This window comes from Natator depressus, chromosome 3, assembly GCF_965152275.1.
Source record: "Natator depressus isolate rNatDep1 chromosome 3, rNatDep2.hap1, whole genome shotgun sequence".
Taxonomy (NCBI): Eukaryota; Metazoa; Chordata; order Testudines; family Cheloniidae; genus Natator; species Natator depressus.
This window is the reverse complement of record NC_134236.1, coordinates 206,794,263-206,807,201: the sequence shown is the minus strand read 5'-3', so window position 1 is coordinate 206,807,201 and position 12,939 is coordinate 206,794,263. Positions and strand designations below refer to the sequence as shown.

The 12,939-nt window shown below is 55.1% G+C and overlaps 1 protein-coding gene across 4 annotated transcripts in view; it reads left to right on the top strand.

Annotated features, from left to right (window-relative positions):
- Positions 1 to 12,277, top strand: part of KLC4 (kinesin light chain 4) — a 49,537-nt gene extending 37,260 nt beyond the window's left edge. For all 4 annotated transcript variants that reach the window (XM_074949776.1, XM_074949781.1, XM_074949780.1 and 1 more), the window contains exons 14-16: positions 8,663 to 8,787; positions 9,331 to 9,379; positions 10,813 to 12,277. In XM_074949776.1, coding sequence (XP_074805877.1) covers positions 8,663 to 8,787; positions 9,331 to 9,379; positions 10,813 to 10,902 — 264 coding nt within the window. In that variant the 3' untranslated portion in view covers positions 10,903 to 12,277. The remainder of the gene's footprint in view (positions 1 to 8,662; positions 8,788 to 9,330; positions 9,380 to 10,812) is intronic.
- Positions 12,278 to 12,939: the final 662 nt, after the last annotated feature.

The window sequence follows — 12,939 nt, the reverse complement described above, 5'->3', positions numbered from 1 at the left end:
GGGGAGATGCACCTGAGCACAGCAATACTTAAATGCAAAGGGGAGTGAGTGAGCGAGCCCCTTGAACAGATGGGGGGACGGGGGCTCGGACAGCCCATGGTCACCTTTCCCAAAGTGGGGCCCCCAGTAGGTGGCTCAGGGCAGACTCTGGTTTCCAGAGGTGCTGAGCACTCCCATCAGTGGGAGCACCTCTGGGCAATTAGGCCTGGGCTACCTCAGGCTGGGCACCCCGAGTGAGGGGCCGCTCTGGAAAGTGTTGCCCTAAAGGAGTTGTCCATGATCACACAAGGGAAAAAACCTAAGCTCTCCTGACTCCTGGTCCTGGGGCCGAGCTGCGGCACTCGGCTGCCTCCCTCTGCCTGTGTCTGCAGCCACTGAGGTTCAGTGTCGGTTCCGAGTCACAGCCTGCTGCTGCTGCAGGCAGGCCACTCCCCAACAGACCGCAAGAGACCACGCAGCAGGGCTGGGAATGAGCTCCCCCAGCAGATACGCAACCGGGGGCAGCTCCCAGAGGCCGTAGGGGCTGAGCTCAGGCTTGGCCAAGCACTGCCGCGGGGCTGATCAGAGCTACAAGCACGAATGTTGTAGTGTGGTGGGGGGAGGTGGTGTGAGGGCACCTCAGTACTGACTGTGTGGGAACAGTGCCATTCACATGGCAATTGCCAGCTCAGGGTGGAGCCAGGGCCCACCTCCAATGAGAGCTAGTGCTGGCTGCCCCACAGCAGGCTGGAAGAAACCCTCCAGCCGTAGCAGTGGGCTAACCAAAGGCCGTTTCCTCCTGACCCTATTAGCTGGAGGCTGGCTCATGCCCTGAGGCAGGCGGGTGTATCCCTGCCCAATCCTTTCTTTAACTCCCCACTGCTGTATCTCTGAATAGCTCAGTAGCCAGATAAATACCCAGTCCTTCACTGAATACTGCTAAGCATTTGGCCTCAACTGAAAAATTGGAGGGGGGGCAGAGAAGAGCCATAAATCGGATTTGAGGGCTGGTCTGCTGGAGAAGATGCCTCCCAGTGAGAGACTGACAGAGCTCAAGCTGTTCAGTTTCTCCTGAAAGAGGCTGAGAGGGGACTTGGCTGCGGCAGATTACCTTCGGGGAGAAATGCCAGGGGCTGAAGGGCTCTTTCATCTAGCCATGACAGGCAGAACGAGAACCAGTGGCTGGACGCTGAGGCCCAACCAGTTCAAATCCGAAGTAAAGCCCAGATTTTTACCGGTGAGGGTGATTAGCCCTTGGAATAAACTCCCTAGGGCACTGGTGCATTCTCCATCTCCTGCTGTCTTGAAATCTAGAGGGGATGCTTTTCTGGAAGTCAAACACAAGTGACTGGGCTCAATACAGGGTTCACTGGATGAAATTCTCTGGCTTGTGTAGTACAGGAGGTCAGGCTACATAATCTAGTCTCTTCTGGCCTTAACACCAAGGAAGAATCATTGATCTCTTGTGGCAGTGAGTTCCACATGCCAAGTGTGTGTTGTGTGAAAACCTCTTGCCTTTGCTCAGTTGAGAATTGCCACCTTTCAGTTTCATAACTGTCCCCTTGTTGTTGTGTTACGGGAGTGGATGAATAGCCGTGCCTGCCCTTCTCTTTGCCCTTCTGCACGTCGTGTCCCTTTGTCGTGTCCCCTCTCGGCACTTGGATTAGGGTGGAGCCCCCCTCGGCCCTGCTGGAGAGGCTGTCTGTCCCATCCACACACAAAAATAACCCCCCTCTTCATACCATCGTCTCCTCAGTGCACGGAGATGCTGAAGCTCCCTCTGTGCATAGATCTGAAAGTTTTATTCCTATGTACCTTCACTTCCTGCTGTCACTGTATCACTATGTGCCAAGACCGGACTCCTCCCCAGCACTAGCTACAACTCTGTCTAAATGCCTTGCAACATCCTTTGCATGATAGGCAAGTCCCAGTCATCAGATACTCTGCCCTCTGCATTCCTAGTGACTGAGTCCCTCACGGGAACAGCAGATGAGTCAGAGTTTGGAAAGCAAAGGCAGAACAAGATCCAGTGGCTGGAAACTGAGGCAAATTCAGAGTGGAAGTAAGGTGGACATTTTCAACACTGAGGGTAATTACCCACTGGACCAGTTCACCAAGGGATGCAGTGGTTCCTTCACCACTAGGAGTCTTTCAGTTGAGACTGGATGTCTTTCTAAAAGCTCTGCTCTAGCCCAGCCAGAAGGCCGGGCTGGGTTCAGGTGTCACTGGGTGAGGTTCTGGGACCTGCGTTCTACTGGAGGTCAGGTGAGATGCTCACAACGCTCCCTTCTGGCTGTGTGTGTGTGGAGCGTGAGGAATGTGAGCTGCTTCTGTCTCTGCTAGAGCAGGGGCCCCAGCAAAGAGTTTGTATCTCCAGCTCACCCATGTCCCCTCCTATCCCACCACTGGCTTCCCCAGGGGAACATCAGAGCAGCCACTCTGAGGTGGGCTTGCTCCACCCTCTTCCTAGCTGGCATCTCCTCAGCTCCAGCGGTCCAGCCTCCCTCACTGCAGGATGCTGGGTAACATCTCACAAAGGGGCTCAGCTAGGCTAGAGACAGGGCACTGCAGGGTTCGTGAGCCCCCCACACGCAGCTGCCTTGTGGGACTTTCTGGAAGGGACTCATGGCACTTCCTGAGGAGGGAGCAGGCCTCCATTTTACAAACCCTGACACTTTGCTCCAAGCGTTTATCTGCCCCCCTGTTATTGTGAAGGGCCTTTGGAGGTCAGAGAACACTGGTCCTGCTCCCTCCCGTCTCTCTGGGCACCAGCCTGACTGAGCTCTCCTGTGCAGCGTGGGGAGGGGTCTGCCCCAGCATGCAGAGCCCATGCTGGTTCCGCACGCAGAGCTAGCAAATGCACCAGCGGCCGCTTCTCTCAGCTCCAGCCAGAGGGGCTGCCTGGCACCACAGCAAATAGGACGTGGGTAGCCAACCGTGGTTTTCCCTGTCACTGCCCCGTGGGAGGGCAGAGAGCCAACTGCTGGAGTGAGCACTGGGGAGATGGCAGTGGGGGGCAGGCTGCTAGATTGGCTGTTAGTGAAGTACTCAAATATCCTGGGGATGAGATAGACCACTGAAATCCTGGCCCTCCATTTAAGGAAAGATAACCTGGTCCCCCATCATCTGCCAGGACACCCACCCCAGGATGCCCGGGCCAAGGGCACGTGGGGGTTCATTTGCAGCCAATGCAAACAGCCCATTGACCTCAGAGCCCAGGGGCAGCATCTTGAGGCCAGAGCTGCTGAACTGGAGGAGCAGCGAGAGCTGAAACTATTCCAGAGGTGACGAAGGGCCGTTGCAGAACATGACGGCCTTTCCCCATCCTCTTGGCCCTGCAGTCAGTCCCGTGGCGAGAGGGGATGTAGGTGCGATGGAGGGTATATCCTCTTAGATAGGACCCACCTTCCAGTAGAAACGGTGGAGGCTGATCAATCCTCATGGACCGAGAAGGTTGCTCCAGGGACTGGGATTGGAGCTGGGAGCTTCCATAGGGGATTTTGATCACTGCACATGGGGAGACTGGGAGAACTGTTGGGTGTTTTCCCTAGGTAGCATAGAGGGAGGGAGAGGTCCTGGAAGCTATATTTCAATCACTACGAAGAATGCCTGGACCAAGGGCCTCTGACAGAGCCTTCTTTGAAATGCTTTTCGCTCCACACACAGGGCTGGCTAGGCCGGGGGCTTCGGGTCAGGGCCAGGTTGAGGTCACACAGAGAAATGCTGTTATTATCGAACTGGCAGGCCCAGGAGTTAAGAATAGGCACAGTCAAAAGTAATCCCACCCCACCCCTACAGTGAGAAGCAAAGGCCCAGCCTAGGGAAATTAGAATTCCTAGCCAGGCAAGAGGAGCTTGGAGGTGTGTTGGCACAGGGTGGAACAACCAACATCCATGGACAAGTGTGAGCTGGGTAGGACCCACCTCTGCAGGGAGGGGGAGGAGTAGTGCCAGAACTGAAAGGTTCAGTGGACCATAATGGGTGGCATTTCTGAGTGCCAGGGACCACACAGCACAGCTGGTGTACAGACATACTCCACATCTGAAGAATACAGATCTAATAATAGAGTTTGTTACTATCAGCCTCCTGGAAAGGGATTGGGAGTGTGCAGTACTGAGGGAGATCAAAGAGGCCACTCCATGAAATGCAACAATAATAATGGGAGACTTCCCACATAGCACCTGGTCAGATGGCATCACAGGACCGCGTTCAGAGAAGCAGTTCACTTCAGTGATTGCTTCTTGGGCAGGTAGCTCCAAAGCACGCCAGGGGAGAATCCCGAGTAGCACACTGCAGTTGGCTCAAGAAGGGAGAGTAGATGAACTCTGTTATAGCGACCAAAATGCCACCACGCAGGGGAGGACAGTCACCCAAACCTGGCACATTGACACTACAAGTAAGATGGGAATGTAAAGGACGAGGAAGCTGCTCAAAGAGCCAGTAGAGACAAAAATAAAGAAGCCTCAAGCCCCATAGATTTGGATTGTACTGAAGGAAGCAATGACAGTCTTGGAGGGCAGGTGTACTTCAGAACAGCAAAGGGAGAGCGAGAAGTAAACCCGTCTGGCTAAATGGCTGGTTTAAGAGGTTACTCAGGCCAAAGAGACCCTTCAGAAAGGAGTGAAGTCAGTAGGAAGGAGCATGCACTACATCAGACAAAACTTGAGGAACCAAGCTGGCTAAGGTGGAATCTGACAAGCAAGTGCCCAAAAGTATTAAAAATAAACCTGGGGTATGTAAGCAGATCACAAGCAGGAATTGTGTGAGGGAAGTGGTGGGTCCGCTGGACCACCTGGAGTCAAAGGGAGCAAATACAGAAGAGGAGGAGGCTGCTGAGAAGCAAAAGGATTTCTTCGCCGAAGTATTCATGGCTGAGGCTGTTGTGGAAGTTCCCACCTTGGAGCTGCTGTATCAGGGATTGAGGGGTCAGAAGGAAAGATGCTGGATCATACTGATATTAAAGAGCAGGAAGCCTCTGGTATCAGGTGGTGCTGCCAAGAGCTGTAGAGGAGCTTGAGAATACAGTGGCTAGCCGAAACATGCAGGGTAGGGGCCCAGCTAACCCAGGGGCCGTCCCTACCAGCGGCCAAGAATGGAGAGTCCGTGAAATCCTCTGGGGGTAATTTGTGCAGAGGAGTCTCCCTAACCCAGGCCCTTAGTGGCTGGATTACCACCACCCACTGAAATTAGCTACTGCACTGGAGGGCTGGAAGATAGGTACATTTTCTCTTGTCACAAAGGCTACAGGAATGATCCTGCAAAGGACAGACCAGGGCCTGCACTTCAGGCTCAGCTGACTAGGCTGAAATTATAATTAAAAGTAGAATGAGCTAATTTCTCGATAAATGTTAGCTATGTGGGACTAACCAGCATGGCTTCTGCACAGAACGTTCGTAGATTCCAAGGCCAAAAAGGACCATTGTGATGATCTAGTCTGTCCTGTATAGCACAGGCCATAAGACTTCCCCAAAATAATTCCTAGAGCAGAGCTTTCAGAAAAATGTCTGATCTTGATCTGAAAATTTCCAGTGATGGAGAATCCACCACGACCCTGAGTAAATTGTTCTACTGGTTAATTACTCTCCCTGTTAAAAATTTACATCTTACTTCTGGTCTGAATTTGTCCAGCTTCAACTTTGAGCCATTGGATCATGTTTAGCTTTGTCAAGCCCAGAGAGAGAACTATGAGGGACCTCCTAGGTCCCAGCCAAGCTAGGAGAATGGGCTACGTAGTGGTAACAATATTCAATGCTGACAAATCCAAGGTAATGCACTTGGAGAGAATCATCTGACCGACTCCTCCACCTGCCTGGGTTCTGAATTAACTGGAACCACCTGGGAAAGAGACTGGGGCAGCATTGTCAGCCACGGAGTGAAATTCTCTGAAATGCAGAGGAATGGAATGGCAAGTCATTCTATTGGCAGTATATAAATCCGTGGCGTGTGGTCATCTGTGGTGCTGTGCGCAGTGTGGGGCACCGTGGTGAGAAAACCCTACAGCAGAAATAGCAGGGATTTGGAGATGGGCATGAAAAATTATTAGAGGCCTGGAAAAACTTCTGCAAGTGGAGACTGCAAAGTGTGCCTGATTAGTGAGCGGGGGAATAGGACAGATTCTAGATCAGTGAAAGACACAGGGACGATCTCGTGATACAGGGAGAAGTGAAAGTGGAAAGCAGCAATTGCCACCCTGATGAAAGGAAAAAGCTGGTCTGCAAAGGAGTAACCTCCCATTCCTAGGGATGGGGCCATTTGGGTATAGGAGACAGGCTTGGAGTGGGACAGAAACCGTAGTGCTTCAGGAACTGACTCTGCCCCTGACTGCACGGGCTGTGGGATACATTCCTCTGCACAGGTTATCCCCCGATTGTCCTTTATGGGGTTTCATGGACTCACCTCTGAATTGGCTGCTCCTGACTGGTGTGAGACACGGGACTCCTGGCTGGTGTGAGACACAGGACACATGCGCTGATCCGGCCTGGTGCTTCCATTTTGAACAGCTCACTGTTCCCAGGCCCTAGCATAGGGCAAATACATTCTTATTATGCCTGTCAAGCTCTTTGGAGCAGGGCCTTACCAAATGTTTCTTACCACATGTACAGAGCCTAGCACAGTGGCAGCTGGGGCATCTAGGTGCTGCCTTGTACACGTAAGGTTTGTTTACTCTAGAGAGGAGATGGATTAGAGGGGACGTGGCAAAGGGACAAAAAGTACTGAAGGGCACAGAGAAGGGTGGGCAGGTGGGCGTGGCTGTTCACCAGCTCCTGTAACACAACAACAAGGGGACAGTCATTGAAACTGAAAGGTGGCAAATTCACAGCTGAGCAAAGGCAAGACTCACACAAAACACAGTTGGTGTGTGGAACTCATTGCCACAAGACAGTGGTGACACTAGGAGCTTAGCAGGATTTGAAAAAGGATTGGACGCTTAGCTGGCTTAGGATAACTAAGCTGGAGTCAAAATCATAAGGATCCTTTACAATCCAAAAGCTTTGGAAGGGATCTAGACCCTGTTTAAGGGGGTCGGGTGGTCACACTGGCCTGGCGTGCTGTACAGTGTAGTCCCATGTCCGAGCAGACGTGAGCAGTGGTGTTGGCTGCCATGATGCTGAACTCGGTTTGTGCTGCTCTCCATTGGTCTCTGCACTGTGGTTAGCATGGGGACAACTCTCCTGCCTGTTCTCAGCAGGGTGCGGACGGGGTACCGCTGTGTAGTGCAGGCCAAGCTTAGCCGATGTGGCGTTAATTTGCCCTCTGGGCAGGTTATCCTGTCACTGCCACTGGGGGCTTCTTGCCTCTCCCTCAGGAGCAGCTGGTTCTGGCCAGTGTGGCCCCAATGTGGCCCCAAGGTAGCTGAGCTGAGCCCCATGGTGGGTCCCACACCTATGCTGGGCCTGTGGCCCCCTCTCTGTTCTGCCCTATCTCAGTCCAAGACATCCATGGACGAGAGTTTCACAAACAGCCAAGAGCTGCTAGAACCACAGGTCAGCAGGCTCCAAGAGGAGAAGCCATGGCAAGGCTGCAGAGCACCTGGTGCTGCCACGTGTGCTAAAGAGAGAGCAAATAAACACCCCTTGAAGCAGAGGTGCCAGCGGGAGTGATCTGTAGCAGGGCAAAGCTGGAGCCAAGCACACCCATTACTCTGAGAGGGAAAGCCCTCCTTGGGGCAGGAGCTCCATGCTCCTCCTCTGAGCACTGAACGGGTCCCTCAGACCCAGCATCCCTAGCACCAGGCCCCTCGTCTGTTAGGAGCCGTCCTTTAGCTAGCCCAGCCAGAGCCAGAGGCTTTCAGCACAGCAATCTCCTGCCACTCCAGCAGGTCCTGGGAGAGGGGGAAATGCCAGGGGAGGAGTCAGCCCAGGAGCAGGCGTGATCAAAGGGAAGAAGAGGAGGGAGAGGAGTAGGCACCCCAGCCCCCCTAGGATGAACTGTAAAGCTCCCTTCAGCATACACCAGCCCCAGCTCCGGCCAGCAGGCCCAGGGTGCGGCTCCTGCCTGCGGGACCGGCCTGTGCCTGCACCAGGAGCTCACCGGGGGTCCTCGCTGCGAGCCGGGGTGAGGAAGCTGGTCAGTCCCAGAGCCCCCCTCTGGGGAAGTCTGTGGACTCTGCCTCCCCCTGCGTTTGATCCACGAAGGGGTTCAGTCTCCACAGAGCGGTGTCCTCGTGTAGGGTGCTCGCTCCACACCATGTGGAGCAATCAGGGAGGGGCTCCCCTGCTAACTGCACCGGGATGGCCAGTCACCTGGAATTCCAGAGGCCGGGGGTCTCCCATGGGCACGTGAGCGAGTGTGGGAATCACGCCACCAGCATCCCACTAGCCTCCCGCCCCGGGAGAGGTCCTACTGCCAATGGCCAGCTAGAGGGGCACCAGGGTTAGTTGGTGATTGGTCTACCGTGTTGATTTCCCTGTGCTGAGTGACACTGGTTGGCATCAGTGCCCGTCTTGTCTGAGGCTTTGCCTGCTCAGTGCTGGCCGTGCTTGGCTCTGAGGGCGGAGTTTGTGGGGTGCCGATTCAGTGAGGCTCAGTTCTGTTTGTATGGTGATTTGCCGTGTATTTAGATCTTAGTGAGCCTGGGGCATTTGCGCTGGGGTCCTGCTGCAGCCTTCCCTTGGCATGGAGTGCAGTCCCTGTGCTCGTCAGCCATCTCACTGCCCCCTCTTGGTTGTCTCTCTCTCTGCAGGACGGCACTGGTGCCCTCCAACGCAGCAGCTCACTGGTGAAGCTTCGGGACGTGATCAGGAGGAGCAGTGAAATGCTAGTCAAGAAGCTGCAGGGGAACGCCCCCCTGGAGCCCAGCAACACACAGTACGCGTCTCCCAAGGGGCCTGCTTGCTCTCACACCCATCGCTGCCTCTCAGGCCAGCGGGAGGGCGCAGCCGGAAATGCAGTCTTCATCTGCCAGGGGCTGCCCTTTCCTGAGGCTTTGCCTCTTTGGGAGCAGGGTCCCTGCACAGAGGGGTTTCTGCAGAGCCCTCTGGCCTGGGGCCCTGGTGTCAGCAGCATGGAGGCTGCTACCCACATTCAGTCACATCAGAGTGATAGCAGGTGGAGCCCAGAGAAAACTGGGGGAGCAAGAGGCTCTCATCCAGCCTGTGTGTGGAGATGGGGACCCACCAAGCTCTAGGAGGGGCTGCAGGGATGGGCCTGGAGGTGGGGCTGGGGCTGGGGCTCTCTGGCCCCAGGGGAGGCAGGGGCTGCCACGGAAATAGTGTATGTCCAAGCTCCTTTCCTCCTGTCCCTGTGCTGTCAGGCGGAGATGCCAGGCCCAGGGGTGGGAGGGAGGCTGTGCCCCACGGGCAAGGGCAGGGGCTGAGCTCGTGAACTCACCCTTTTTCTTTCTTTTTGTAGCTTGAAACGAGCAGCATCATTAAATTACCTGAATACAACCAGTGATGAGGTGAGAGCTCGGCAGCAAGCACTGCCCCCCACCCCCCAGCTCAGAGCCCGCAGGGCATGGGAAAGCTGCCTGGTTACGCAGCGATGCACACAGGCCTGGTAGGGCTGCAAAGCTGCCTTTCGGAAATGAAATCCCACCCAGGCAGGATGAGGTGGGAGGCAGGGGACACGGCAGTGGGGGTAAGTGCTGGGGAGGCAGGGGACACGGCAGTGGGGGTAAGTGCTGGGGGAGGCAGGGGACACGGCAGTGGGGGTAAGTGCTGGGGGGAGGCAGGGGACACGGCAGTGGGGGTAAGTGCTGGGGGAGGCAGGGGACACGGCAGTGGGGGTAAGTGCTGGGGGAGGCGGGGACACGGCAGTGGGGGTAAGTGCTGGGGGAGGCAGGGGACACGGCAGTGGGGGTAAGTGCTGGGGGGAGGCAGGGGACACGGCAGTGGGGATAAGTGCTGGGGGGAGGCGGCAGTGGGGGGTAAGTGCTGGGGGAGGCAGGGGACACGGCAGTGGGAGTAAGTGCTGGGGGGAGGTAGGGGACACGGCAGTGGGGGGTAAATGCTGGGGGGGAGGGGACACGGCGGTGGGGGTAAGTGCTGGGGGAGGCAGAGGACACAGCGGTGGGGGTAAGTGCTGAGTTCCTGGTTCCTGCAGGTGCCAGGCCCTGGGCACAGTATGCGGGGCAGCATTGCTCAGTAGCCCAGCCCTGTGCCCACCTAGGGAGCAGCACCGACAGGCTCTGAAAGGAGCCCTGGGCCATGTGCGCCAGTGTCTGGGACAATTCAGTGAGTGAATCCAGCGCTGGGTTGGATTGTACGATTCCATGGATGGGAGGTTTGCTGCAGAACTGTTTGCCGGAGTCTGAGCGTTCATTAAAAACAAAAACCAAGCCCGTGTTGTTGGAAGAAACCATACACGTGGCAGAAGCGTGACCCCTGCGTGTGCCTGCCTGGGTCTGCTGGCAGCCTGAAAGAGTAGCTCGGAAAGGGCTGAACTGACTCATTGCTATTGATGGACTCGTGACTCTGGAGCCTAGCGATGCCAGTCATATGTCAACAGTAATGTATTCACTGATGATAACTTTAGCCCCCCGGCCCCGGCTAATGTGCTAAATCCACACTGCCCCCGTCCCCTCTGAGCCTCTCCACAGGTGCCAAAGCCTCCAGCTTCCCCCAGCAGCTCCTGTGATATTGTTGTTCATGGTCACTATGAAGATGAGATGTGATGCCATTGAGATGGGGTTGGGGCCTGAGCTAAGCTGACTGGTTACTGCTGCGGGTGTCTGGCTGGGGGAGCTCAGAGGACATGGCCCCTTGAGCTCAGCTCAGAGCAGGGCAGCCAGCGCGTTCCCCTGGGCAGGGCAGGGGACTGAGCGGAAGCTGTCCGGGCATGGGCCTGCATGCTGGGGACGTGGGATCCTGGACAGTGTGGTTTGTTTTTCAGGATTCCCCGGGCCTCCTGGCAGAGAGCAGAGGCTTCAGTGTCAGCAGCGTGGATCTGTCCTCTCACAGCTCCCTGCTCACCTCCAACTGACCCGCTTCCGGGCTCCTGTCTGCACCAACTCCTGGCTCCATCTCAGATGCTCCTGCTGCTTGACTGCACCCTGTGGCTCCGACACCGCCTCTAGGATCGCGCACTGCCTGACACTCCAGCTGCTCCAGGCTCCGAGCCGTGTACTGCTCCTCCACCGCAGCCGGAGCTCCAGCCTCCCCTGTCTCAGACACTGCCCCTGGAAGAGGTGTGCCCTTGCATGGCCACGAGACAACACCGAGCCTCCCTCTGCCTGCTGCCTGCCTGGGCCTGGTACTTACCAGGGACTAGCGGCCTTGGCAACAGCACTTAGAGCATTGGTTGCTCAGCGATGAGCTCCAGCAGCACTTACTTGTGGCTTTGGCTATCGGAGCCGAGGGGTGGAGACTCCCCACTCCCTGGGGCTGGTGCCAGCCCTTCCCCCAGGCAGGGGCTGTGTGTGTGCTCCTCTAAAGCAGACCTGCGGGCTCCTTCTGCAGTGAAGGGCTCACCCCACCTCAGCACTGCCTTCTCCTTAGTTACCAGCTGCTCCTCGACCTCAGCACCACCCAGTGCTCAGGACTGGGGTTCTTCAGATTCAGCTCCCTGGGAACCAGAGAACGAGGCTGGAAGGGTCATGGCGACCTGGCGACCTTCCCGGGGAGTTCACCTATGTGATTCAGCCCAGGCTTCGAGGGCAGGTGCTGATCCCATTGGGAATGTGTCCCGATCCCTACGCCCCCATCCTAGGAGGCCAGTTCCTGTTCTGGCTGTGTTGCCTGCATCTGCCTTAGCATGGAGAGAGCAGTGCATGGGCCCTGGGGGAGCTGGCAGGGTCATTGTTACCCGTGATTTATCTCTGATTGCGGTACTTTATTTTATGAAATAAAAAATCACCGAAGTGACTGTGGTGAGAGCCTCCAAGCCAGTGAGGAGGGAGGGCTGGCTGCACACCGACACATACAGACAGTGGCTCCAAGCTATAGAGCTCAGTGGCTGAACCAAAAAAAAAAGAGTTTGGGTCAAACAAAATGTTTGGTTTTTGCGGGATTTTACCTTAAAAAAATAACAGAAGGGGAGTAAAATTTGAAACAAAAAGTTGTTTTGAATCAAAAAATCAAACATTTTGACTGTTTCTGAATTTTTGGATGAAACAATTCGGCGAATTGGACACGAATTTGTGAAATGGTTTGGTCGCTCCGAACATGCATTATTTGGTGAAAAAAGTTTTGTCTGAAAAATGTCGCCCCGCTCCACTCCTAACGCCCGGGCCTGCTAGCCACAAGCCCTCGCGTTTCGTCTGTGCCGAGCCCCAGGTGCTGGAGCCTGACCCCTGACTAGGCCTGCCTGCAGACTCAACCGTGCTGCCAAGGGGAGAGGGAAGAGTAGGCCTGCCTGCAGAGCCCTTGCGCTCAGCTGCTGTCTGTGTTAAACACATGGGGGTGAAATGCCTGATGGTCTCTCCAGCTTTCCGTCCTGAACTCCCCAGATGCAGGCTGTAGAGTTACAAAAGAAATTCAGCATGCAATTCTGGATCCAGCTGGGGGGGTCCATCTAGTCTAGTCGCCTGTCTCGGACAGTGGCAGTTGTGGAATACCCTGCCCCAGGGAAAGTTTCCTCCTAACCCTATTAGTTAGAGGTTGGCTTCTGCCATGAAGCATTAGGGTTTATAGTCCTTCCAAAACTCCAGTGGTTTTCGGTATTTATTATTATAACTCTGCATATTATTGTTATCCAATGAATGCCCATGCCTTTTATGAGTGCTGCTAAATGGGATTTAATAACATCATGTGACAGTGAGTTCCACGGGCTAATTGTGCATTATGTGAAATTCCTCTTACCAGTTTTGAATTTGCTGTCTTTCAACATCGTTGTCACCTTGTTCTTGTGTTAAGAGAAAAGGTGGATAGAAGCTCCTTATCTCCCCTCTCTGTCTAGTCATTACTGTATAGATTTGGATCATGTTCCCTCTTGTCTCTTCTCTAAAGTAAACAATCCCAGTCGTTTCAATCTGTCTCCATATGCGAGCTTGCCTGGTTCCTGATCATTCTCCTTGCCCTT